Source organism: Perognathus longimembris, chromosome 6 (assembly GCF_023159225.1).
Source record: "Perognathus longimembris pacificus isolate PPM17 chromosome 6, ASM2315922v1, whole genome shotgun sequence".
In the NCBI taxonomy this organism is placed as follows: domain Eukaryota; kingdom Metazoa; phylum Chordata; class Mammalia; order Rodentia; family Heteromyidae; genus Perognathus; species Perognathus longimembris.
The window spans coordinates 64,242,719-64,269,348 of NC_063166.1; the positions used below are offsets into that span (position 1 = coordinate 64,242,719).

Genomic DNA, 26,630 nt, shown 5'->3' on the forward strand with positions numbered 1-26,630 from the left:
TATAGAATATTTTATAATTTCTCAAAAGAAACTCATGCTTACAGAAGGGCTAGCATGAAAACTTCTAGCCAATTTTCCCCAACAAAAGCAATATACCCCAGATAAAATTTCATTTTCCTTCTATAAAAGTATATGGAATTCAGTCATTCATCAAATGCCTAACTTATGAGAAAGTACCTTTTAACAAGGTCTTCATTAGCACATTTTACTCCTCTGGATCCTCTGGGCAGCTGTTTTCTAAGATGAGGATCACATTTACTAGGAAAACAGCTGATCAGTGCCTCCCTCCCTCCTCTTTGAGGTAAGATCTTTATATATCCTACTTTGGTCTCAAACTCATGATCTTCCTATCTCAGCCTCATAAGTGCTAGGATTATACAGGCACATGCCACCTGACCGTGTACCCCAATATTTATTTATTTATAACTTAAAACCCATATACTTCTGAACTCATACACCATAAGTTTTCTCCCAACTGGAAATAATTTCAAAAGCATATAAAGCTAAAATACAATAAATTTAAAAATAATTTACATTCATTCATGACTTAAAAACATTTCCAACATTATTTCAAGAGATATGATTGACTATGCTTTCTTTGCTTTGAAAACTTTGGTTTCCTTTAGAGATACAGCAATTCAAAGGGCTAGTCTCATTAACTAGACTCTTGGGTTTTAATGCTTAAAATTTTATTTCTGAGAAATCTGTTAAGCCAGATGGAAGAAGATATTGTTGGATGTGCTATATAAATTCGAATATTAATTTTTAGTTTTCACTGAAACGTGACTAGTAAATATCTTTCTTGGAGTCAACAAATATTTTCACAAACTAACCAGATGGGGTATTCTTATATATGGATGGATCCAATCATGCTGAAATCATTCATAAAACAGGCTAGGAAATTAGATCTTTCCTTTGTTTTCGGTATTCACAGCAAAAAAACCCCACAACAATGAAAACATCCATTTTCAAAATGTAATTTGTTTGTTTGTTTTGCTGGTCCTGGAGTTTGAACTTTTGGCCTGGTCACTGTCCCTGAGCTCCTTTTGTTCAAGGATAACACTCTACCACTTGAGCCACAGTGCTACTTCTGGCTTTTTCTGTGATTAACTGCAGATAAGTCTCATACTTTCCTCCCTGGGCTGGTTACAAACTGCGATCCTCAGATCTCGCCCTCCTGAATAGCTAGGATTATAGATATGAGCCACTGGCTCCCAGCTTCAAAATGTAGTTTTGAAGTTTCTTACAAAACAGTGATCTCATTTACTAGGAAAACCTCTGCTTCTCTTACAAGGATAACGAGAAGCTGATACGAGCAAGCCTAAAGACAGCAAGTAAGACCCTGATGACAGTGTATTTAGGGGCTCCTTAATAACTTAATATCAAGTTTAGTAAGATTTCCTTCAGTACTGGAAGGGGTACTGAATGACTTTATATTTCACTAAGGAAACTGGGCTAGAGAGTAGTTTGATAATAGTGCTCATGCTTCACATGAATAAGGTTCTGAATTTGATCTTCAGCACCAAGAAGAAAAGTAAAGGTGTATCATTATGTTCTAGATGCTTTGCTTTTAAATGGCTCCTTTCTACCAGTGGGTTAACGCCTTTTGGCAGGTTGGGCTTCATCACTGCGAGTAGATATAGCCATTTTTAACTACTTCAGTAACTTCTTCTCAACTTCTTAGACCTCATTGAATCTTTGCTATTTTGCCTCTTGATGAAGCTAGAAATTTTCTCCTAGGAACATAAGTGTCACCTCTACCATCTTCCTTGCTGTCCTATTATGCTTGTATCAGTCAGCAATTTCTTTTGTGGGTAATTTTTCTTCTTCTTCTTTTTTTTTTTTTTTTGGTAGTACTGTGGTTTGTACATAGAATCTTGCACTTGCCAGGTAGGCACACTACAACATGAATCATGCTGTAAGCCCTATTTTTTGTTTTTGTATTTTTCAGGGCCTGGGTACTGACCTTGAACTGTATCTTGCTTGAGGCTAGCACTCTATCACTTTGAGCCATTACTCCACTTCCAGTTTTTTGGTGGCTAATTGGAGATAAAGAGTCTCACAGACTTTCCTGCACAGGCTGGCTTTCAACTGCAATCCTCAGATCTCGGCCGGAGTAGCTATGATTATAGGTGTGAACCTGCCCAGCCTTTAAGCCCTTTTTGTTTTGTTATTTTTCAAATACAGTTTCACACTTATGCCTGGAGCCAGCCTGGATTGCAGTCTTCCTATTTATGGTTCTTATGTAGCTAGGATAATAAGCATATACCTCAACCCAACTTCTTACTGGTTGAGATAGGGGCCTCATGAACTTTTTGCCTAGCTGGCCTCCAACCAGCATTCTCCCAATATCTACCTCCTGACTGGCTAGGAGTACAGGACTGAGCTATTGTGTCTTGCCTTTGTAAGCAAGTTTTAAATGTTGGGTCTATTTTGAGAGAATAAATCTGGGCTCTAACATTTGCTCTCTGTGCATTGCTGATGGAGCTCCTGTATAGGCAATGATGAACCGACAAAGTACGTAGAGTCAATGTCAGTGTTCAGATCTTGATATTTTTTTTTTTTTTTTTTGCCATTCCTAGGCCATAGACTCAGGGTCTGAGCACTGTCCCTGGCTTCTTTTTGCTCAAGGCTAAGCCCTCTGCCGTTTGAGCCACAGCACCACTTCTGGCCATTTTCTATATATGTGGTGCTGGGGAATCAAACTCAGGGCTTCATGTGTAGGAAGCAAGCACTCTTGCCACTAGGCCATATTCCCAGCCCCTTAATAAATCCTTTAACACTGTTCTTGCCTTTGGGATGGAAAGAAGATAAAAACATAAGACTAGTATTTCTTTCCTGCACCTCTCCAGAGTATTCTGAGACTCTATCGTGAGTCCACTGCTAAGGTAGTACTTCTATCCATGATAATCAAGGAAATAATCCATACAAATTCAAAACTATATGGAAGTTAAAAAAATCTTACTTCATCAGGAGTAGCCACAAAATTGATGGCTGTGTAATAACGGTCATCTTCCTGGGACAGGCTAAAAGTGAACTGATAGTCAATAAGAAGTGTATCTATGGAAAGAAAGATATACATACTTAAAAACTGGTATAAAACAAAACAGATCAGGCCTCTGGAAGTATAGATTGCTTTCTCATAAACTTAATAGTTAGGAAAGAATTCTGACTCACTTATACTCCAGTTTTTCAAAAGACACCAGTTCCTCAGTTTTATAATTTGTGTTACTCACCAAACCCTCTTCATATCATGACAATGTTTGAGATTTGGGCTCCAATGCAACTCTCCTACAAATATATATTAACCTATATATTGCTAGGTTTGGCTTAAGGATCCAAGGATAAACAATTAATAGTATAACAGAAACAAGACCTTAAGGAATAGTGGTTGATTCAAGGTCTAGGACAAGGAATGTTTGTTATACTATCCAGAAAGCATAATGTGATACTCACAAACTAGCATGATAGAGCTTAAAAAAGAGCTTCCTGTCTCAAATTGGCACAACTTAATGTTCAAGTCCACTGTACTCAATCCAATACAACAGGTATAGAACTAGACTAGAGATGCCAAAAATTAACTCCTTTTTCTCTGGCTCCATAATATGATCTTCTAAGTGGACTCTCATAAGACAGAAAATACATTTACCCATAAAGAGCTAGTCAACTTGCCAGATGCACTTTCCAAGAATAATTACTGGTATTTTATTTTATATATTTATTCTAATACAAATTAGCTCCAGAGAGAATGATGAAACTTTGCCTGAATTTTAAGAAGTGCTTTTTTATCTACATCCTGTAATATAAAACAATAACTTTAATCAGGTATGGCAAATGAAGCAAGGCTTCTCAAGAACTTAAGTTAAGGAAAGTCAGGGGTTGTATTGACACTTGCTATCTGAGCCCCAGCATGCTACCATAAGGAACAGCCACAATTAAAACAGCTGAAAACAGTGTTCACAGGTAAGCCCTTCAAGCTGGGATACTTTTATGAGTAGTTGCTACAAATACTTACCATTCTCAAACCATATTAAAGAAAATGGAGTTTTTGCTGAACTATTCTTTTTCTAGAAATAAGAATCACAAAAACACTCACAATAACATGTTCCTTTGAGAGGGTTTCCTTGGTATCGATTTTCTACTTCACATCTAGGAGAGGAAAAAAATGAGATTATTTTCTATTGCCTTTAAAAATAGAATATATATATGGGGACTGGAGTTTGAACTGAAAGTCTTGTGCTTGCTAGGTGTTCAGGTATTCTAACATGGAAACACAATTCTAGCTTGAATCTATAATCTACCATGGAACCATAATTCCAACATGAATCTACACTTTTAAAGTCAAGCAGATCCTTTTGTATAAACTACAACGTTGTGAATCATAGGCTAGGGGTGTGGCTCAAGTGGTAGAGTGCTTATCTACCAAGTGCAATATCCTGAGTTTAAACTCAAAGAATGGGAAAGAGAAAGGAAGAGAAGGAGAGAGGGAGGGGGGAAGGGAGAAAGGGAGAGGGAAGGAGGGAATTGGTTTTGAATCATGATAATTACTTTCTTCATTATTCAGAATTGCTGGACCAGTAGGAGTTTTTATAAATTTTCCTGCTGACTGCCAAGGAACTCACACTATTAATACATCAAAAAAAATGGCTAAAATTTGCCAAAACGAGATCATGTATAATAAGGATAGACCCTACTTATTACAATGAAAAACACATTGTGTAGACTATACATCCTAAAAGTGCAATTAAGCATTTTAAAAATATTTCTCTTTACTTTCCTGCTCTCCCTTTAATACAAGCAAGCAAAAACTAAATACCAACAACCACTTTAAGAAAAATCCACCCCAAAATGCTTCAGCAACTGTATACCACTTCAAAGAAAAAAATTCATTTTATCTAAAAAGAATTATTATTTCAAAAAATTTCTTTGAGGGCTGGGGATATGGCCTAGTGGCAAGAGCGCTTGCCTCGTATACTTGAAGCCCTAGGTTCGATTCCCCAGCACCACATATACAGAAAATGGCCAGAAGTGGCGCTGTGGTTCAAGAGGCAGAGTGCTAGCCTTGAGCAAAAAGAAGCCAGAGATAGTGCTCAGGCCCTGAGTCCAAGGCCCAGGACTGGAAAAAAAAAATTTTTTTTTCTTTGAGACAGGGTCTTGCTATGCAGCCCAGACTATCCTTTAACTCTTCATACTCTTGCCTGGAATGTAATCCCAGGCGCCTTGAATGCTGGGGTTACAGGTGTCTGCTATTACACCCAGAAAAAAAAAAAAAAAGATTAATTTCCCTCCATAGATGTCATCTACAAACATCATCATTAGTGACAGAGCTACTTAGGCAAGCATACTAGCTACCAAGCAAATGAAAAGAAAGAGAGCTTAGGTAATGCTAAAACCTAGTAAGTTAGAGACAAATAGTCCAAGTGATAACTGGCACTTGCCATAGTCACAATCTTTTGGAAAATTGAATTTCATTGGATGCCACACTTCATGTCTTTGTTGTGTCTCTAAATAAGTGATTAATTTTGCTCTATCATGTTTTTCTGTTTAAAGGAGTCTGAATAAAAAAATTACACTTAATCTTGGTTAGTTTTTTTTCATATATTGGCTTTAGGGTAGCATGAAACTAGTAACTATATACATTGATGTAAACTGTAAAGTATACAGAGATCAATTCTCTGCTAAATCATACTAAAAATGACTCAAAATTGCTGATGGATTACTACTGTTCTTTTTATTTAATTTTTGGTGGTACTGTTTCTGGACTCAGAACCTCAAGTGCTCTACCACTTATGCCACGCTCCCAGCTGTTTTAGTTCCTTTTCCAGACAGACTTCCATTCCTTTCTTGGACAGTAATCTTCCTCCATCTCCTGCATAGTTCAGATTACAGGTGTGAGCCACCATGTCCATCTTATTTCTTGAGATAAAATCTCACTTTTTTTTGTATAGGCTGGACTTGAACTGAGATCCTTTTATATTCATCTCCCAAACAGCTGAGATTAGTGTACTGCCACAGTTGATCCACTATTGTTCTTTAAGACAAAATTTACAAATAATGAAATCTTCTGATATAACTTAATGTGTCCACATCTACTTGTTCTGTTTTAAGCTTCTTGAGAGAAGAAAAAACCTCAATGTACATATTTCAGTAAGTTTTCCAGTAAGGAAGAGTGGTATATATAAACTGGGGGATAATCTCTCTTGTGCCAGATAACCAAGATACTAAAAATAATTATTGCAAGGCCTTTGTTGATAGATGGGGAAATGGAAGCTTAATGGAGGCAAAGCCAGGTCTGAAACTCTGTCTGTCTTTGCTGAGACTGCCCCCTTATAGATGAGTCATTAAATACATTTCACCAAAGAGGGCCAGAACATGAATGGATGGGTTAAAGGCAAGAAGATAATTTCTACTACTAGAAAACCAAAATGCTAAGTAAATATCCATACCAGGCTCTTCTAACTCAAAAGAATGCATCCCCCTAGCATGAAAATTTTGAGTAGGTGCTGAAGTTAAATGACTAACCCAAATTAGCAAGCTAGGAAATGTTTAGCATCAGATATATATTAAAGTGAATGAAATATCCATTAAAGAATGGTTGTTAATGACTCCTCAGTTTAGAAGTTGGGTCTATGTGAAGCAGGATGGGCATAGTTTCAAATGAATGAACCCAGAGGTCTCACAGGGAAAGGGTAGCTTTCAGGGTTGAGGCCCCTGACTTCCCTCGTGGTAGAATGTGGTACTCACAGCTGGCATTCATCCCCCTTGACACCCTTGGTGGTGCAGAAGCACTTGCCCGTGTTGGTGTTACACAGTGATGCATGCCCATTGCACTTGCATGCTGGGAAAAAGCAAAGGTGAAGAAGCAGGTCACAATGGGTTTAGATTATTAGGATCAGAGCTTTTTCTCTTTGTCTTTTCTAGAAAAGATACACTAAAACTAAAACAGTTCATAAGAGTCATGATTTTTTTCAGCTAAATTTATCTCTAACAATGTAAAAGTAACATTAAAAGACCCAAGGCCAAAGGATAGGAGGAAAAGAAGCTGGTCCCTGATGCTACCTGAAACAATTGCCATTTTCATTTTGAGAACTTTTTTTTTCTTCCAGTATTATCTTCTTTCTTTTATTCAATAAATATTTACAAAGCATCTCTAGTATGCCAGGTACTGGGTCCCTGCTCTGAGTGGGGACTATATCTGGGAGGAAGTTGGTTGGGATGCCTTCCACCTCAGCCAAGCAGCATTTTTTTTCCACAAGAGCAGCATTTTGAAACACACACACACACACACACACACACACACACACACACACACACACTCAGAAACAAGGCATTTCCAAAGCCCTTCCAGCACTTGTCACCCTCATCTCATTTCTGACTGCTGGCACTGGGGGTCACACACAGCTGCCCTCCCATAGCAGACTTGGACACAGCTAGGTGCTGCAGTCTCTCAAGGAGTCAAGGAGCTGAGGTAAGGAAGCTGGCCCCCAGTCAGTCACACTGCACATGTACCTTCAATCCTGAGCTGAGGGCCTCTTTGTGGGAACGAGGGAAACTCTGAAGATACTGTCTTCCCACTTCTGGGACTTCCTTCTTTACCTCTCTGCATGTCAGGCTCCTCCATGATGAGATGTTCCTACCCACAACTGTTCTCCTTCTCTCTTTGGTGTACTGTTCCATGAGGGAGAAGGGGGGACTTGGCTCTTTCTCTTGTTTATACCACTGCTTAACTCTTTCACTGTTGATTTGCTGCTTTAACCAGCTGCTCCCACATCCAAAGGATCAACTCCCAGCTTAGCTGAACTCCTGACAAGATGACTCAATCAGAAATACAACATCCAGAACCAAGTAGCTTTCTCTCTTCCTTCCAGATATTCAACTCTAATAGAAGTATATGTTCCACCTGGCACAATCAGTGAACCTAACCCATATGACTTACGTTGACATTTGCCTCCATTGGTAGGATCACCATAGAAGCCAGATATGCAGGTCTCACAGTGCTTGCCCGTGGTCAGGTTCTCACACTTCTCACAGATACTCTGGTTGATGCATTTGCTATGGCCATTACACTGGCAAGCTGAAAGGAATAAAATTTTAAGGAGCCTCTCCAGAGCAGAAGTAAATGGAATAAGTTTGACAAGATTTATTTGCATCTATTCCTACGTTTGTTATTGCCCCTAAATATAAAATCATCAACACTAGGCAGGCATGGCGGTGCAGGACTAAAGTCCCAATTACTTTGGAGGCTAGAGGCAGGACTGCTTAAACCCAACCCAGGAGTTTAAGGTTAGCAAAGTGAGATTCATCTTTAAAAAAATCATCAAAAGAGGCTCATTAAAAAAAATGAATTTGAGGGCTAGGAATGTGGCTTAGTAGTAGAGTGCTTGCCTAGCATGCATGAAGCCCTGGGTTTGATTCCTCAGTACCACATAAACAGAAAAAAAGCCAGAAGTGGCACTGTGGCTCAAGTGGTAGAGTACTAGCCTTGAGCAAAAGAAGCTCAAGGACAGTGCCCAGGCCGAGTTCAAGCCCTAGGACTGGCAAAAAAAGAAACACTATCTCAGGAACAGTGTCCAGGCCCTGAGTTCAAGCTGCAGGACTGTCAGAAAAACAAATAAGTAAACAAATAAATGAATAATATCACAGATAAAGAGCCTATAGGAGCCTATAGGTATAGCTCAAGCAGTAGAGCACCTGTTTAGCAAATAAGAAAGTCTGAGTTAAAATCTCAGTATTAAAAAAAAAAAGAAAGAAAGAAACTTTCTCAACCTGATAAAAACCATCGAATTTGTTAAGTCTCCAGCCTGGTATTTTACCAGTAAATTGAAGATGGATTTTCCTCGACTTTCTTTCTTGGGCTGGCTTTGAACTTAGATCCTTCAGATCTCAGTCTCCGAGTAGCTAGGATTCAGTTCTTATTTTCTATACACCTGTAATATCTTTCATAAAGAATATATATTGTTTTTAATAAAAATTAGTAAGATTGGGATTAAGGGCAAGATTAAGGTGGTAGAGTGCCAGACAATGAGCAAAAGGATAAGATACCGAGTTTGTATCCTAGTCTAAGAAAAAAAAATCTTAAAATAACTCACATAGAGAGCTCAATGTTTTATTGATATTAAAATATTTTTCACATGAAATTATTCTTCCTAAAATGATGTCACATTTTTTTCATAAAGAAAATCTATGGTAACTAATATAGCTTTCAAGTTTTATTCTTCATAAACTGGTAGTAGCCACACAGGCATCTTACCTGGACAATGGATGAAAGACCAGTTGTATCTGCTGTCCTCTAGACACATGCTGGAATTCAGAAGGGGCTGTGGATAGGCATTTCCACTAGAGGCCTGTGAAGGTATCTTTACTGGTCCTTTATAAGAGCCTTCGATGCACTTCCCTTTCCCAGTATTGCTAGGATCAGTACACCAGCCACAGCCTGGCTGCTCTAAGCAATGACTGCAAGTACAATAGCCTGAACAATTTTCAGCTATAAAAAAAAACACACAAGTTGCAATTTACTATCATGGGTAGATTTGAATTTATTATGTTTAAATTACCTTTTCTTTAACAGACTAACGTCTGTGATTCAAAATTACTACTCTATAGTGACCATTTAAAAGAGATAATGAGCTTAAAGAGGCTAATATTTTGTGCAAAATATAACAGATACCCCTTCTCCTACTCTGTTATCTATCCTAGATTTATTTAAATTTGTCTGATTATGTGTGCAGTCTGTCATCAAGCAAACCTAGCTTAACACAGCTTCGGGACAGAGTTGAACAGAAGAGCAAATCCAGTACGTCCATCAAATATTCACGGGCTGAGATCATTACCCATGACAAGCACTTGCTGCTCCTATACAGGGAAGTCATGAATGTCTGGGCTTCTTGTTAACTTACGAGGGCAGCTGCTCATTGTATACCACTCCATACACTGGCCGAAAGGGAAGGAAGCCACGTAGGCATTGGAGTCCACACATTGCTTCATGTTGCTACACCACATGCACTCGGAGCTGCTGCTGGTGCATTCTCCACATGCTGTCCGCAGGGCACATGGCGTTCGGCACTGCTTGGCACTGTGGTTGGCTGGGAATTAAACCCAAGAGGGATACTTTCAGAGTGACATTATATCAGCTGTGGTCAGAGATTTTCAAATGTGGGTTACAACATATTCGTTTGTTACAGAATCAACTCAGGTACTTCATTACATGAAGGAAAACACAGAAAGATTTTGAGTCATCATGTATTCTTGAGTCAAGTATGGCCATATACTTGGGGAAGAAATGGACTTTTCTTTTTAAAAGGCACTGAGGACAAAGATTGAAGAACAAAGAATGTTTCCAAAAAAAGTATACAGTCTTAAACCCCTTAGAATTATAGGAGACCTAGGATCAATTTGAGGGGATTTATAAGCCACTTGAATTTCTAAAATCCTCTTCAATTTTAGGGGGAAGAGGAACAACAGCATTCATTAAATTCACCTAGGAATTTAGGTTCAAAAAGGCTGAAAAGTTTCCCTATGGACATTTATACATCTTTTTTATGGACTTTCCTCCAACTAGAAACAGTATAAAAAGAGTTGAGCCTCCCCAAATTAGTTTACAATTCAGCTTGTTGCTGTGAGTCCTTTCCGTATGTCACAAAAGCTGTCCGGGGGCTTGCCTTCATGGAGCCTAACTTAATTCCCATCAAGATGCACCCCTGAGGGGCTGGGGATATGGCCTAATGGCAAGAGAGCTAGCCTTGTATACATAAAGCCCTGGGTTCATTTCCCAAGCACCACATATATAGAAAATGGCCAGAAGTGGCGCTGTGGCTCAAGTGGCAGAGTGCTAGCCTTGAGCAAAAAAGGAAGCCAGGGACAGTGCTCAGGCCCTGAGCCCAAGGCCCAGGACTGGGAAAAAAAAAAAAAAAGATGCAAACCTGAGAAGGTATTCAACGTACTGGCCACAGTACAGGCAAGGCTCTTGTTGGCTTCTGGCTTCTGTCACAGAATTGCACTCCTCATTTTCCTAACTGCTGACATTAGCTTTCTCAATACTACCACTGCAGTGGCTCGCTGCTTTTCTAATCTTGTTTTATTTTCCTTTTTGTTCTTTCTTTCACAGCATATCTCTGCCAACACCAAGAAACTTGACTTTCAGAGAAATTCGCAACACTTACTGGAGTCAACAAATCATTCAGTCCCCATGTTAATTAAAATACTAGGTTCTTTGAGTAATGCTATTTTTGTTGTTGTGTTGTTGTTTTTTTGAATGACAAACTAGTCAGAGGCACAGATTATTTCCCACTCCATTTAAAATTTGAGGTTATTCTTGAAATATAATACTCCATCTGTTTTCGTGACTATTTAACACATCTCAACTTAACTATGCCTCCTACATGCTCTCTCAAAAAGCTTCCCAGTGTATCTTATCCACTCATGTCCTTACCAGGCCTTTCACAGACGCTGCCATTGAGTGGGTTGATACAGGTTGCAGCCTTCAATCCCCGAGTACTAGGCTCTGACAAGATTCCACAGAAGCCAGCATCGCTGGGCTCAGATGGCATCCACTGCAGTAAACTATTTGTAAATGGAGACATATCTTCCCAGCACCAGTAGGATACATTGATCTTCCGAAGGCCAACCCATGGAGTTAAGGTGAGCTTGGACTACAGGTAAAACAGACACACTTATAAATACACCAATTTCTTGACCAAAATAGACTTCTACCACTAAGTGAGGTATATCTCACAGATATAAGAGAAGCTCTTTATTCTGTAAACTCAAGACATATCACTTTAAGATCTATCATCCCTTCAATTATGGTCATTTTATGAAGGACAAAAATATAGCTCAGAGAGATTACAAAGAAAAATAATAAAGCAATAATCATATTCCAGGGGCTAGGAATATGGCCTAGTGGTAAAGTGCTCATCTCATATACATGAAGCCCTGGGTTCGAGTCCTCAGCACCACATATATAGAAAAAGCCAGAAGTGGCTCTGTGGCTCAAGTGGCAGAGTGCTAGCCTTGAGCAAAAACAAGCCAGGGACAGTGCTCAGGCCCTGAGTTCAAGCCCCATATTCCAAATGTCTATTATCCTATGAAGATGCTGTAAAGAAGATTGTTATCCACAAACTTAATTAAAATAACCATTGTTACATGAAGTCATTTAACAATACTTATAAAATATTGATTACATGCAAGGAAGAATTATGCTCCATGACTTTTTTTTTTGTCAGTCATGGGCTTGAACTCAGGGCATGAGTCTCTTTGGGTTCAAGGCCACGAGCCACAGCACCACTCTGGTTTTCTGGTAGTTAATTGGAGACAAGAGTCTCACAGGGACTTTTCTGCCCAGGCTGGCTTCAAACTATGATCCTCAGACCTCAGCCTCTTGAGTAGCTAGGAGTATAGGTGTGAGCCACCAGTGCCTGGCTGCCTAGATTTCTTTGTATCACAAACAACACTGCCAGAAAACTTTGTTCCATGAGGAAGTTAGCATCAGAGTTTTTGGACTTTGGACTAAGAATGATCAAATGTGATTATGGACTATCAACTACATGCCACCGGAGAACATGACTGGAAAGGAAAAGACCCTGAGCCTTTCCAAGCTTCAAAATCTTTGACAGGAAGGCACCGTCTCTTCTGGACTGTCCAAGTAAAATCCAAATAGATGTGCATTTCTTTCTTTCTTTCTTTTTTTTTGCCAGTCCTGGGGCTTGAACTCAGGGCCTGAGCACCGTCCCTGGCTTCTTTTTGCTCAAGGATAGTACTCTACACTCTACCACTTGAGCCACAGCACCACCTCTGGCTTTTTCTATATATGTGGTGCTGAGGAATCGAACCCAGGGCTTCATGTATACGAGGCAGGCACTCTACCAGGAGGCCATATTCCCAGCCCAGATGTGCATTTCTTAATGGGATCATATTGTGTACTGTTTAACACCTTAAACATAAGGGATTCAGGTAGCTTACTCCAACTAATCTTAATCTGGCTAACAAAATCTAGAAGCCAGGCACTAGTGGCTCAGGCTTGTAATTACAGCTATCAGTGGGCTGAGATCTAAGGATAGGCAGGAAAGTCCATGGGAATCTTACCTCTAATTATCACCAAAAAGTCAGAAGTGGAGCTATTGCTCAAGTAGTAGAGTACTAGTCTTGGGGCTGGGAATATGGCCTAGTGGCAAGAGTGCTTGCCTCCTACACATGAAGCTCTCGGTTCGATTCCCCAGCACCACATATATGGAAAACGGCCAGAAGGGGCGCTGTGGCTCAGGTGGCAGAGTGCTAGCCTTGAGCGGGAAGAAGCCAGGGATGGTGCTCAGGCCCTGAGTCCAAGGCCCAGGACTGGCCAAAAAAAAAAATAGAGTACTAGTCTTGAGCGAAAAAGCTAAGGGACAGCACCAAGGCCCTGAGTTTAAGCCCTAGTACTGATACACATGTACACAAAAAATCTAGAGCTAGGGGCTGGGGATATGGCCTAGTGGCATACATGAGGCCCTGGGTTCAATTCCCCAGCACCACATATACAGAAAACGGCCAGAAGTGGCACTGTGGCTCAAGTGGCAGAGTGCTAGCCTTGAGCAAAAAAGAAGCCAGGGACAGTGCTCAGGCCCTGAGTCCAAGCCCCAGAACTGGCCAAAAAAAAAAAAAAAAAAATCTAGAGCTAAAACAGGTGAAATAATCAGCTAGTGATACCAGAGCATGTACATTACTATGCATCTTACACATCATTCATGCACTGCATAACTTAATAGACAGGACTAATAAAAATGTACAAAGTATCTTTCTTTTTTCTTTTTCTTTTTTTTCTTGGTCATAGGGCTTGAACTCAAGGCCTTGGCTCTCCCTGAGCTCTCCAGCTCAAGGCTAGCACTCTATCTTTTTGAGCCACACCACCACTTCTGGTTTCTGGTGGTTAATTGGAGATAAAGAGTCTCACAGACTTTCCTGCCTGGGCTGCCACTGAACCACAATCCTCAGATCTCAGCCTCCTGGGTACCTAGGATTACAGGTGTGAGCCACTAGCTAGTATTTTAAATTTTTAAGAAAAGAAGAATGTGTTAAGGAAGAGTGTAGTTCTATAGGCTATTATGGTATGTTCACTTGCATTCTTCCCCTTGTCAGTACATCTCACACAAGCTAGGGGCTGGCAGGTCTGAGGATATTAGTTAACTCACCATGCTCTGTGATGACTGCATTATTCGTAGTTGTTTAAGGACAAATTCCACCTTCTTCTGGGTTGTGAGGGAAGCCAGAAAGGCATTGTGATTCCTACAGAACAATTTAGCATTGTCGTAATTCTCTTTGGCAGTTGTAATTTTCAAACATGAATTTCCAACCAAATGCCAGCCAATGCCACAGATGTTTTCTTTGGGTGGGAAGAAGGGAAAAAAGTGTTTTAGAGATCATACTACAGTACTATACTATTAGCTCAAATTACTGATCACCTAAATGATTTTTGTGATTCAAATTTTAGGTGCGGGGCTGGGAACATGGCCTAGTGGCAAGAGCACTTGCCTCCTACACATGAAGTTCTGGGTTCGATTCCCCAGCACCACATATATGGAAAACGGCCAGCAGGGGCGCTGTGGCTCAGGTGGCAGAGTGCTATCCTTGAGCGGGAAGAAGCCAGGGACAGTGCTCAGGCCCTGAGTCCAAGGCCCAGGACTGGCCAAAAATAAATAAATAAATAAATTTAGGTGCTTCCTTAGGATCTGGTAAGACCATCAGACACATTACTTACTCATTTCCAAATACAGAACACAAGGACTAAAAAAATGTTGTTAGGCTGAATGGTGGAATGTCAAGTGGCAGAGTACCTGCTAGAGCAAGAGTAAGGTCCTGAATTCATACTTCAGTCCTCCCCAAAAGTTATGAATTAAAAAAAAAAGTTCAGCAATCATATTTTTCCTGAATCTTGGGAAGCATATTCTGAGGAAAATCTTCTAGTCTTTGAGGAAAACTGTTTGGTGTCTGTCAATGTTAGATTGCCATACTTCTTTCTAAAGAACAATTCAAAAGAATACTAAAATCCTTAGTGGCCAGCAGTGTATCAGAAGTGGAACAGGAAACTGCAAATATGGCAATATTTGCTGCATTGTTTACATATCAAGCAGAAGGTACAAATAAGTGCACAGATCCTCAAAAGTGAAAAGGCTGTAGCATACAAAGCAAGCTTGCAATCCACTCCTGATATTATGCTGAACAAACAAACACAAGGGACTGAACAGAAGCTATGCATGCTCCCTGGACATAAAATGACAACAAGTGAGACAAGTGGCTCCACCAGATCCAGAATATCTGGGAGACACCATCAATTCTTTATCCAAAACAGCCATTAAAATCAATAGAAAGTATTGTGAGAAAGACATCATTTAAGAGCAGATAGACTTCTTCAGTGTGGCATTGGAGACCAATTAAAATACAGACTCTAGAGTACAACTTCAGGAGGCAAGCACTCTAGCCACTAGGCCATATCCCCAGCCCCTTAGAGTACAACTTCAGATCTGTATTAGAAGGTGTGTTTTTTTTGGCCAGTCCTGGGGCTTGGACTCAGGGCCTGAGCACTGTCCCTGGCTTCTTTTTGCTCAAGGCTAGCACTCTGCCACTTGAGCCACAGCGCCACCAGGCCGTTTTCTGTATATATGGTGCTAGGGAATTGAACCCAGGGCCTCATGTATACGAGGCAAGCACTCTTGCCACTAGGCCATATTCCCAGCCCCCTAGGAAGGTGTTTTTTAGGAAGATGATTTTTCAAGTGTTCTGGTGTACATTAATGTTTGAGACAGAATAAGAGATAAGAACAATTCTTCAAACTGAATCACATTCTTCTAAAGGATATTCAAAAGGGGGCTAAGTCCAGCCCAAATGCCCTGCTCATGCCGCAGATGTTGCAGAGAGCCACAGTTCCTTTTCCTGGACATCATGGGTGAGAAAATAAGTCATAGGGATTCAGTCATATCTTGTTGCTCTCAGCATACTTATCCCCAAACCTAAGGATACCATAAAGTACAGGGCTGGAGATTACCACAGCAGGCACTGCTAATGCAAGTATCTCTTGTTTCCTTCTCCTTCCTGAGAGAAGGAGGTCCCCCCAGGAAGCAGATGACAAATTCCACTGGCCAATAAGAAATACTCATTATGATCTGTCCTGAAGTCTGGCTGCTGAGATTGTGGAGTTATATCACAGGGAAAAACAATGGGGCAAGATCAGTGACATGTAGACAAACTGTCCTTTGATTCTCCAGAGTAGTTAGATGATGCTTTGCTTCATTTCAAAGGACAGTAGGAATTAAAAATTTAGGAACTGTATTTAGTTCAGAGGGCAGGAGAATGAACAAACATATGGTCCCCTCTACTGGGTTCAATCTATGCTCTACAATATTGAGGAGGTGGGATGAAGTTTTGGATCCACACACAAAGTAAACCACAAGGCCTACCAGGCAAGGCAATGCACTCTTGATTCCGAGGTTCCCACTGGCAGTTCTGGTCCAGAGCACAGCTCCTGCAGCTGGTCTTCTTGTTACAGTAGTACATGGGGTTATCCTTGGGGCACTTCTCATATTTGGAAATGGAGATCTAGAACACAGTGGGCAAAAGATTTTTATCTTACATTCAGAGAGCTTATACAGTAGGATACTAAAGACAAAATTTAAAGGGGAAGCAAATTGTAAGTAAAGAGACAAATCAAATGCAGACAAAGCAGCTCTGCAATAGGAATGCCACAGTGAAATACTCTGCTCAAGAACATGCATTTAACTGGTAAGGAAACAGACTTCCTTTAAACATCTTGTCTTAATCTGCTGACTACAAAATGGGAATGCTGAAATTGCTCATTTTCAAATGTCTTCTACAATGGTCTAAAAGTTTTTGATTTTTAAAAAGTTTTGGATTTTAAGGGGCTGGGAATATGGCCTAGTGGCAAGAGTGCTCGCCTAGTATTCATGAAGCCCTGGGTTCGATTCCTCAGCACCACATATATAGAAAACAGCCAGAAGTGGCCCTGTGGCTCAGGTGGCAGAGTGCTAGCCTTGAGGAAAAGAAGCCAGGAACAGTGCCCAGGCCCTGAGTTCAAGGCCCAGGACTGGCAAAAAAAAAAAAAAAAAAAAAAAAAAAAAGCAAAAGCACATTAAACTGACAAAAATGTCTTATTAAATTGCTGAAACTAGCTGGGTGCTGGTGGCTCACATCTATAATCCTAGCTGCTACTCAGGAGGCAGAGATCTGAGGATTATGGTTCAAAGCCAGCCCAGGCAGGAAAGTCTGTGAGATGCTCATCTCCAATTAGCCACTAGAAAAGCGGAAGTAGTGCTGTGGCTCAAAGTGGTAGAGCACTAGCTTTGGGAAAAGTGCTCAGGGATAGCACCCAGGCCCTGAGTTCAAGCACCACAACAAAAATCCTTGAGCCTGGTGCTGGTGGCTTACACCTGTAATCCTGGCTACTCAGGAGGCTGAAATTTGAGGATCATGTTTTAAAGCCAGCCTAGGCAGGAAAGTCTGTTAGGGTCTTATCTCTAACCACCAGAAAACCAGAAGTGGAGCTCAAAGTGGTAGTGTGTTAGCCTTGAGCAGAAAAGCTCAGGGTCAGGGCTCAAGCCCTGAGTCCAAGCCCCATGACTGACCAAAAAAAAAAAAAAAAGTTACAACTATAAAAGCTGGGTCATTTTATCTTCTTTGATCTCTTTTAACCAAAAATTCAAAATTCATACATAGAGACCACAGAAGTTACAATGAACTGAGATATAACATAAGGAGAATGCTGGGCATGGTGACACATGCCTATAATCTCAGTTATCTGGGAGGCTGAGGAGGATCAGAAGTTTAAAACCAGCCTGGGCAATATAGTGACACAACCCTTGCCCCCCCAAAATTAAAAAGACAAAGAGATTTTGCAAAGATTATTATTTCTACAATTCAATATGGGTCCTAATTTTCTCCTCAGACCTTACCCAAGTGGAGTGAGCGTACCATTATAAGCTTCAGACCCAGCATCTAGTTTAGCTACATCCACGCTCAGGAACAAAATCCTTAGATAAAAGTCTTACCTTCTTCTAAAATTCCATACAAAAATTCTACTGGATAGTAAGAACCTTAGAATCAGAATGCATATATTTAGAAAAGAATACAATCGAAGTCTACATCCCATTTTAAAAATAACTCTGGAGCTGGAGGCATGATTCAAATAACAGAACACCACTAAGCAAGCCAGACAAGTACAAGTTCAGATCTCAGTACTGGCAACAGCAACAACAAAATCTCTGGACACCAATGGCCCACTCCTATAATCCTAGTTATTCAGAGGCTGAGACCTAGATGTTTGAGGTTCACTAGCTTAGAGAGAAAAGTCTTGGAGAAAAGGCAGGCCACACATGGACAGACAGACAAGACAGACAGACAGACAGACAGACAGACAGACACACACACACACACACACACACACACCCCCTCTGGACAATTACCTACATTCAACCTACACCTAAGCCCAATTAAGATGATTTTTTAGCTTGAGTAACAGCCCCTGACCTGGCCTTCTGCGCAGCTGTGGTTCATAGGGACACAATGGTCATTGCACCAGTGGCAGTCATTGGTGTTGGCTGTGCAGCTGTAACAGTCTGTGTGTTGGTCACATCTGTCATGCTCAAAAGCTATGAAGAGAAGAAAAACTCATCAATTGTGACAGCTCTGGTTAAGCACAAGCTAAGATAGATTAATAAAAGAAAAAAAACCCTCATAACACTGATGGGAAGTAAAGTGGAGAGTAAAAAATGGAAGGATAATATATTCATATGTTCAGGCTAAAATAATGGGATTTATGAGAAACAATGATTTTTAACAACTATGAGACACAACTGATGTGTAAACTGGGTCTTTGAATACTTTTCTTCCAAGGATAGAGGAACAATCAACTTGTAATAGAATACACAACAGGAGGTGTTGAGGAGCCAAACAATGTAATAGAGAAAAATGAGACTCTCTCCTAGTCACAAATGCAAGTCAAATTTAGGCACAGGCAGAGGTAGTGTCATGGGAGGAGCAATATACTACCACAATACTACAGGAAACACTAGTCAAACTGCATTTTGTACACAAACATGTGAATTCAAGAGTATGAGTTTCAGAACTTCTGGGTTACTGCAGACCTGCTAGAAGAGAAACTGCAATCCTGTTGTGATTTGTTAAATCATCTCAAGGATGTGGTACATAGTGGAGTGCACAAACTGCCCACCCTCACAAAGAATCAGCAGTCAGCCCCTTAGATTGCTCTTCTTTCCCTGGTTACCATCGAAAGAATCAAGCTCACTCAGAAAGTAGAGTGAAACAGGGAGTCAACATCTAAGATGAGATGTCAAATGGGTTCATACTGAAAGACCTAAGATACCTCAGTATTATTTCCAAGATAGTAAAATTTAATTTTGACTTCTAAAATTCACTTTAGTGAACTTTCCGAAAGGTGAATATTTCACCGATTTTATCATTCCCAGAAGACAGGTATTAATCCTACCAGCTTCAGCTAATCTCTATTCTCCACCAGTGAATTACAGATTCAGGAGGACAGTTGTCTGGTTTTTATTGAGGATTTACATTCCTAAGCAGCTTACATTAGAGCATCCAGCAAAGTAAAAGCTCCCACAGTCCACCATAACTTTCAACACCAATCCTAGTTGTGAAATTTAGTCAATGTATTTTAAATTAACTGATGTCTACAAATATTTTGCATAAACATTCTTCTTACTTTTAAAGACTTTCTTGCATACAACTTCACCATGTTGCTCTGTACTCAGAGCAAAAGGACAAGAAGCTTAACAAGCAGAATGAAGAGAATACCTTGGAGTTTCTAGAAGCAGAGACCATTACTCATCATCAGCAACTACCTGTTTTACTATCAGTGATGTATCCAACTAGTACAGTTAGAAAATACTTTGTAAGGGGCTGGGAATGTGGCTTAGTGGTAGCGTGCTTGCCTAGCATGCATGAAGCCCTGGTTCCACTCCTTAGTACCACGTAAACAGAATAGGCTAGAAGTGGTGCTGTGGCTCAAGTGCTAGCCTTGAGCCAAAGAAGCTCAGGGACAGTGCCCAGGCCCTGAGTTCAAGCTCCAGGACTGGCCAAAAAAAAAAAAGAAAGAAAGAAAGAAAATACTTTTTAAGTATAGCAGCTCTATCCACCAGAACAACTTACTGGTTTTCTGGGTTGATGCTCCTGATCTTATCCTTAATTTTAGACCTCCAGGAACCAAGATGGTAACCACAAGCATGATGTAGTTTCAGTAAAATTAAACAAAATACAAGTTTCTATTCCTCAGTAACACCAGCCACATTCTAGTTTATCTGATAGTCCCATAGCTACCATCCTGGAACAGTGCATCTATATAATATTTCTATCATCAAAAAGGGCCATTGCCAGGTGCTGGTGGCTCATGCTTGTTGTAATCCTGGCTACTCAGGAGGTTGAGATCTAAGGATCATGGTTGGAAGCAATCTGGGCAGGAAAGTCCATGAGACTCTTATCTCCAATTAACCACTAGAAAACCAGACATGGAGCTATGGCTCAAGTGGGAAAGTGTTAGCCTTGAGGGAAAAAAATCCACCCCCCCCATAAAAACATAAACAAGCAAAAAACAAAAACAAAAACTACTCAGGAATAGCACCCAGGCCTAGAGTTTAAGCTCCTGGGAGTGGCACAAAAAAAGTGCCATAGCCAGGCCTGGTGCCATATACCTATGAGAGCTCTAGCAATTGGAGAATTAAGAGTATAAAGCTGGTCTAGGTTACATATCAAGAATTTGTCTCAAAAAAAAATTCCACTGGATAGCACTATCTCAGACTAAGGTAGATAGTTCTGAAGTTGATATATAAAACTTACACAATGCCTGCAAAGTTTTGTTTCCAATCACTTACAGTTTCCAGGAAGCAAATAGCATTCTCATCCATAGTAAATATGTCTATAAACCAACTTTCAAACAATCCTAAAGATGTACTAGCTACTAAAAAATAATTATGGATGATGAGGTGAACATACAAGTACACAAATGCTGGGTTCTTTCATAATTCAATAAAGTAAAATCTCAAATTCTAAGTAGAGAAGAAACGTACTTCTTTTGGAAAAACATTCTGATTTTAACTTTTGTGCTTGTTCTTCAGTTGTGAACTCCCAGGAGATACACTGAGCTGACCCTGTGTCCCACACACACCGAACACCAGGTCCTGCTGCTATGCAAGCAGCCTCACTTCGATGTGCTTCACACTGCTCCGAGGTGAACACTAAGATATCACTGAGGAGAAGACTGTTGAAACCACCAAACACATACATGGTGCTAAAAGGGAAAAAAGAGGGAGGGAATTTACTGAGAATTTATATAACAAATATGTGATATATTTTTGCAGTCAATCTTCATACAAATTTTACATATCACATGTCCTCAAAATTTATCTTTCAAGGTCTCAAAAATCATTCTTATTCTTCTCAAATTCCATCTTTCATCCTGATTTGTGGTCATATGTATTTATGTAAGACTTCAAGAATGCTTCGAAGATAGCAGAGAAGCCCTAACTACCTTCCCTTACTTGGAGAAATATGAGTCACTGAAGATACAAAAAGTAAAAGCCAAGGCAAATTGTATAAACTTACAGAATTTTAAGTACATTCCACAAATTACAAACACTCCCATCAGCAAATATTGGAATCCTTTACTGATTGAAGCTTTTGAGCAAAACCACCAGCTTTTGAGCTGGCTACTAGCTGAACACTAAGCTACAACGATCTAGGGGTAATCCACAGGAAGTCAGGCTTTAAGTTAGAAACAAAAATAAACAAGCACAGAAATCAGTAGTGGCAGAACCTATGGAATTACAGCCTGTAAGACATAGTGAATAACAATCCCAGTGGTGCTGGAGAGGCAATCAGAATCCAGACTTATTATAAAATATTAACTTATTGCTGTATTAAAGTTTGAACTCAGGGTCATGAACTTGTTAGGGAATGCTCTAAGTAGGGTCTTGCAATTTTTGCTGGGTCAGCCTCACACTGAGATCCTCCAAACTGTGCCTCCTACATAGCCGTAAGGCCTATAACACCATACCTAGCCCTTACATTGTTTTAAATGTTTAGTTTCTAACAAAATATTGCAAAGTATGCAAAGGAATGGAAAAAAATCAATAAAAAAACCCCTCAGGATCCCGTGTACTAGACTGAGGAGAAAAAGACTTGCAATATTATATACTTAGGAAACTTTTTAAAGCTTGTCTAAATAATTAAATGAAAAACTGACATCAGTGCCTCCATATATACAGAACTAAATATAATCAAAAGTAACTGCAATAATAACTTGAGGGATTTTTTTTCTTATTGGGGGGAGGAGGGTTGGAAGGCACTACTTTGCTAAGCAGACCCTGCTGAGCCATGCCAACAGCCCTTTCTGAAAAATTTTTAAAAATGTTATTCTCAAAATTCTTAACAAAAGCCGGTGCCAGTGGCTTGCGCCTATAATCGAGCTACTCAGAAGGCTGATATCTAAGGATCGAAGTTCAAAGCCAGCCTGGAAAGAAAGTCCATGAGACTCTTTATCTCCAATTATCCACCAGAAAACCAAAGTGGCGCTGTAGCTCAAGTGGCTGAGCACTAGCCTTAGCTCAAGAGCTCAGGGACAACATCCAGGCCCAGAATTCAAGCCCCACTACCAAAGGGGGGGGGAAGAAGAAGAAAATTCTTAACAAGGCTAACAAAGTTCATAAAAGAGATTATCCTTTGTACCACAGAGTGTTCAGGGCCATATCTGACATATATGATGCCTCTGTGCTTCAATGGCCTATCTTCAATCCTACTAGGCCTGTGCCAAATTAGATCTGAAGAAAGGCTTGGTTGGTGGTTGTACAAACAGAAGAGTTAATACTATATATATATTTTTTTTTTTTGGCCAGTTCTGGGCCTTGGACTCAGGGCCTGAGCACTGTCCCTGGCTTCTTCCCGCTCAAGGCTAGCACTCTGCCACTTGAGCCACAGCGCCGCTTCTGGCCGTTTTCTGTATATGTGGTGCTGGGGAATCGAACCTAGGGCCTCGTGTATCCGAGGCAGGCACTCTTGCCACTAGGCTATATCCCCAGCCCTTAATACTATATTTAAATATCTGAAAGCACTGTATGATATTATGTATATGCTTATCTGAACTAGGGAAGGGAAAGAAAAAATGAGGGAGGATGTAACAAATAAGACAAGAAATGTACTCACTACCTTACTATGTAACTGTACCCCCTCTGTACATCACTTTGTCAATAAAATTTAATTAAAAAATAAATAAATATCTGAAGGGATGGAAAGGAGCTTCCTTCTCAGGTGAGTTTTCCATTCCTACATATGTTTAAAGGTGTGTCCTTACTAGGCATGTCTACCGACCCTGCACAGGGGTAAAGGGGATTCTTGCATTAACTGGGAGTTTGGAGCAGATTTCTCGGATCTCTTCCAACTCCCAGATCTTAAAATCTGCAATACTAATCTACAATGAGGAATTAAGTGATTCAGTTGTGTAATGCCTCAATTTTCCCCAAATCAACAGAGGACTAATTAAAGCATATATATTATGTGGCTTTTCACATATTCAATACTGTATCTAAAAACTGCATATTTTAGTAACAAAGAAAACAAACCCTGAATACCAAGTTTCTTTTTTATTTTTGGTTGATAGTCAAGGCTGAACTCATGGTGTGCTCATAGGGAAGTGCTTTACCACTTAAGTTATACTCACAACTCTTGTTGCTTTATTTATCTAGGAAATATGGTCTTGGATGTATGCCCAGACTAGTATGGATTGCAATCCTCTTATTATCTCATAGCTGGGATAAAAGAAATACACACTGTGCTCAGTTAATTGGTTGAGATAGTGCCTCACAAACTTTTTTCAGGATTTCACTGCCAAATGTGAACCCTGCCTCTTGAGTAGCTAGGGTTACAGATGGACTACCATGCTGGGCCCTGTTTCACTTTTAATCCCACTATATCACATGAAACAAGCTAGATTCAACTAGTCAGTTTGTTGCTTAAACCAAGTAATCTCACTCCTCCAAGCAGGGTTGGTGTTCTCAGTGATTTTGAATCACCTGCTGGCTCTAGGAGAGTGAAGAAGCCTTCAAGGATGCTTGGAGCTAATTAGTAAAGGAGTATATTGCTTCTTCCACAGTCTCAGTGCCTCACAACTCTTATCCTCCATTTCATGTTCTCAAAATCACAGTCCAGCTGGACTGGCAATTCACCTTAAAATCTATAGCCAGAGATGTAAGGCAGAGGACTGCAGTTCAAAACCAGCTTAGGCAAAAAAAAGTCAGTGAAATACTGTCTCAAAAATTGGAGCCATACATGGAAGTACATGTCCGTAATCCTATCTACTCAGGAGGCAAAGGCAAGATTTCAAGCTTAAGGCCAATCCAAGGCAAAACTATAACCGTAACAATAAAGCATTTGAGGGCTGGGAGTATGGCCTAGTGGCAAGAGTGCTTGCCTCCTACACATGAAGCTCTCAGTTCGATTCCCCAGCACCACATATATGGAAAATGGCAAGAGGGGGCGCTGTGGCTCAAGTGGCAGAGTGCTAGCCTTGAGTAAGAAGAAGCCAGGGACAGTGCTCAGGCCCTGAGTCCAAGGCCCAGGACTGGCCAAAATAAAAAAAATAATAAAATAAAGCATTTGAAGTAATTCATATCCACACTGAATATTTTAAACATAAATCAGGAAATTTCTATCTATGTGATTCTGTGAAAAACTAATGAGATGAAGAAATTCTTGGAAATAACAAAGTTCAATTCTTCTTATGTTTATGTCATTTCGAACACAAAAGAAGAGTAAGCATTTTCTAGTTACCTGTTGTGTAAGACTGCTGTATGGCCAAATCTATTGACATCATGGTGGAGATCAGGTCTGGGAAGCACTGACCACCGATCACAAGCTATAAGCAAGAACAATATTTCTTAGAATAGATTGCCATTCGTAAGCAAAAGCAACTTTGCTAGTCGTGCTATTGTTCCTAAGGTAGAAAGCAGCAATAGCAAAGGAGAAGGGCACAAAAGAAATACAGATCACACAGTAATGCTGACCAGTGAATCATTTAGATCCATGACATCCTCCAACTGCCTATTGCTTTACCCACCTGAACGTGATTGAACCCAGGGTCTTGCACACACTAAGCAAGCTCTATCATTTGTGTATATCCCAAGCTCGCTAGAATGTTTTCTAACTTTAAAAAATCCCATATTTTCAAAGCTTATTCAAGTAAAACATGTAGGTTCCAAATTTTTCTCCCCTTCTCTACAATGAATTGCTCAAACTTTGGTAGCTATCATGGAAAAATACAGATGGAAACCACAGGGTTCTGTGGTTGACCTTCCATTTTACAAGTTTTAATTCCACTGATCTGTACACATAAAAAAGATTAAAATGTTAAGTTTTACACCATATGTATTTATTATGGTAAATACATATATACACTTTAAAAAAGAATATTTAATATTTATAACAAAAGAGCATTTGGTATATCCTGTTCATGAATGAATAAATCCTGCCCTCTTCTGGTGAAGTGTATTATCACACCAAGAAGATGTGTGAAGCCTGTTTTCTAGGAAATGAAATACAGATAATCTATAGAACCCACTTTAACATAATGTTGATAGTTACAACTACATACCATACTATGTAAGGTATGTGTGACAAAGGAGAGACCAGTTAGTTTTACTCACCCTCAAAAATTAACATTTAAGCAAGTAACAAGTGTTTTCAAGAAGAATTTAAAGAGGGAAGCAATGCTTTTCAATAAACATATAACTTCAGTCAAAAAACCCAAAACACTAAAAACTATCATTTGGACTTCTTTTCAATGGCCTAATCATTTTGAACCATTTTTAGTTTCTTTAAAAATACTGTTTATAGGGGCTGGGGATATAGCCTAGTGGCAAGAGTGCCTGCCTCGGATACACGAGGTCCTAGGTTCGATTCCCCAGCACCACATATACAGAAAACGGCCAGAAGCGGCGCTGAGGCTCAAGTGGCAGAGTGCTAGCCTTGAGCGGGAAGAAGCCAGGGACAGTGCTCAGGCCCTGAGTCCAAGGCCCAGGACTGGCCAAAAAAAAAAAAAAATACTGTTTATAGACTGGGAGTATGGCCTAGTGGCAAGAGTGCTTGCTTCGTATACATGAAGCCCTGGGTTTGATTCCCAAGTACCACATACATAGAAAATGGCCAGAAGTGGCACTGTAGCTCAAGTAACAGAGTGCTAGCCTTGAGCAAAAGGAAGCCAGGGACAGTGCTCAGGCCCTCAGTCCAAGGGCCAGGATTGGCAACAAAACAAAACAAAACAAACAAACAAACAAACAAAAATACTGTTTATAATTACAAATCATTCCTGAAGCTAAAATGGCTTTGGACAACTTACCAATGTCATAAGCCATGAAATCTGAAGAGAAGCATTTCGCTCCATGGCTCATAGATGTGTCATTGTGTGTGTTTCCTCCAAATACCAGCATGGTTCCACTCACTATCACAGCTGTGTGCAAGTAACGGAAAAATCGGCTGTCCTTAAGAATGGTCCTTTTGCGTTATTTAAAAATAATAAATACAAGGTTAGTTCTTAAAGAATGTTTTTCTACCTGCTAATGCAAACATAACCA

General features: G+C 40.0%; 1 protein-coding gene across 1 annotated transcript in view; it reads right to left on the minus strand.

Annotated features, from left to right (window-relative positions):
• The window catches only part of Atrn (attractin), a 108,655-nt gene that overhangs the window by 22,395 nt on the left and 59,630 nt on the right, over window positions 1–26,630 (minus strand). Inside the window, exons 10-22 of the mRNA XM_048348885.1 lie at window positions 26,396–26,550; window positions 24,832–24,916; window positions 21,078–21,298; window positions 18,508–18,629; window positions 16,425–16,563; window positions 14,163–14,353; window positions 11,429–11,648; window positions 9,897–10,082; window positions 9,251–9,484; window positions 7,937–8,074; window positions 6,745–6,838; window positions 4,097–4,149; window positions 2,966–3,060 (exon numbers count right to left, since the gene is read on the minus strand). Coding sequence (XP_048204842.1) covers window positions 2,966–3,060; window positions 4,097–4,149; window positions 6,745–6,838; window positions 7,937–8,074; window positions 9,251–9,484; window positions 9,897–10,082; window positions 11,429–11,648; window positions 14,163–14,353; window positions 16,425–16,563; window positions 18,508–18,629; window positions 21,078–21,298; window positions 24,832–24,916; window positions 26,396–26,550 — 1,933 coding nt within the window. The remainder of the gene's footprint in view (window positions 1–2,965; window positions 3,061–4,096; window positions 4,150–6,744; window positions 6,839–7,936; window positions 8,075–9,250; window positions 9,485–9,896; window positions 10,083–11,428; window positions 11,649–14,162; window positions 14,354–16,424; window positions 16,564–18,507; window positions 18,630–21,077; window positions 21,299–24,831; window positions 24,917–26,395; window positions 26,551–26,630) is intronic.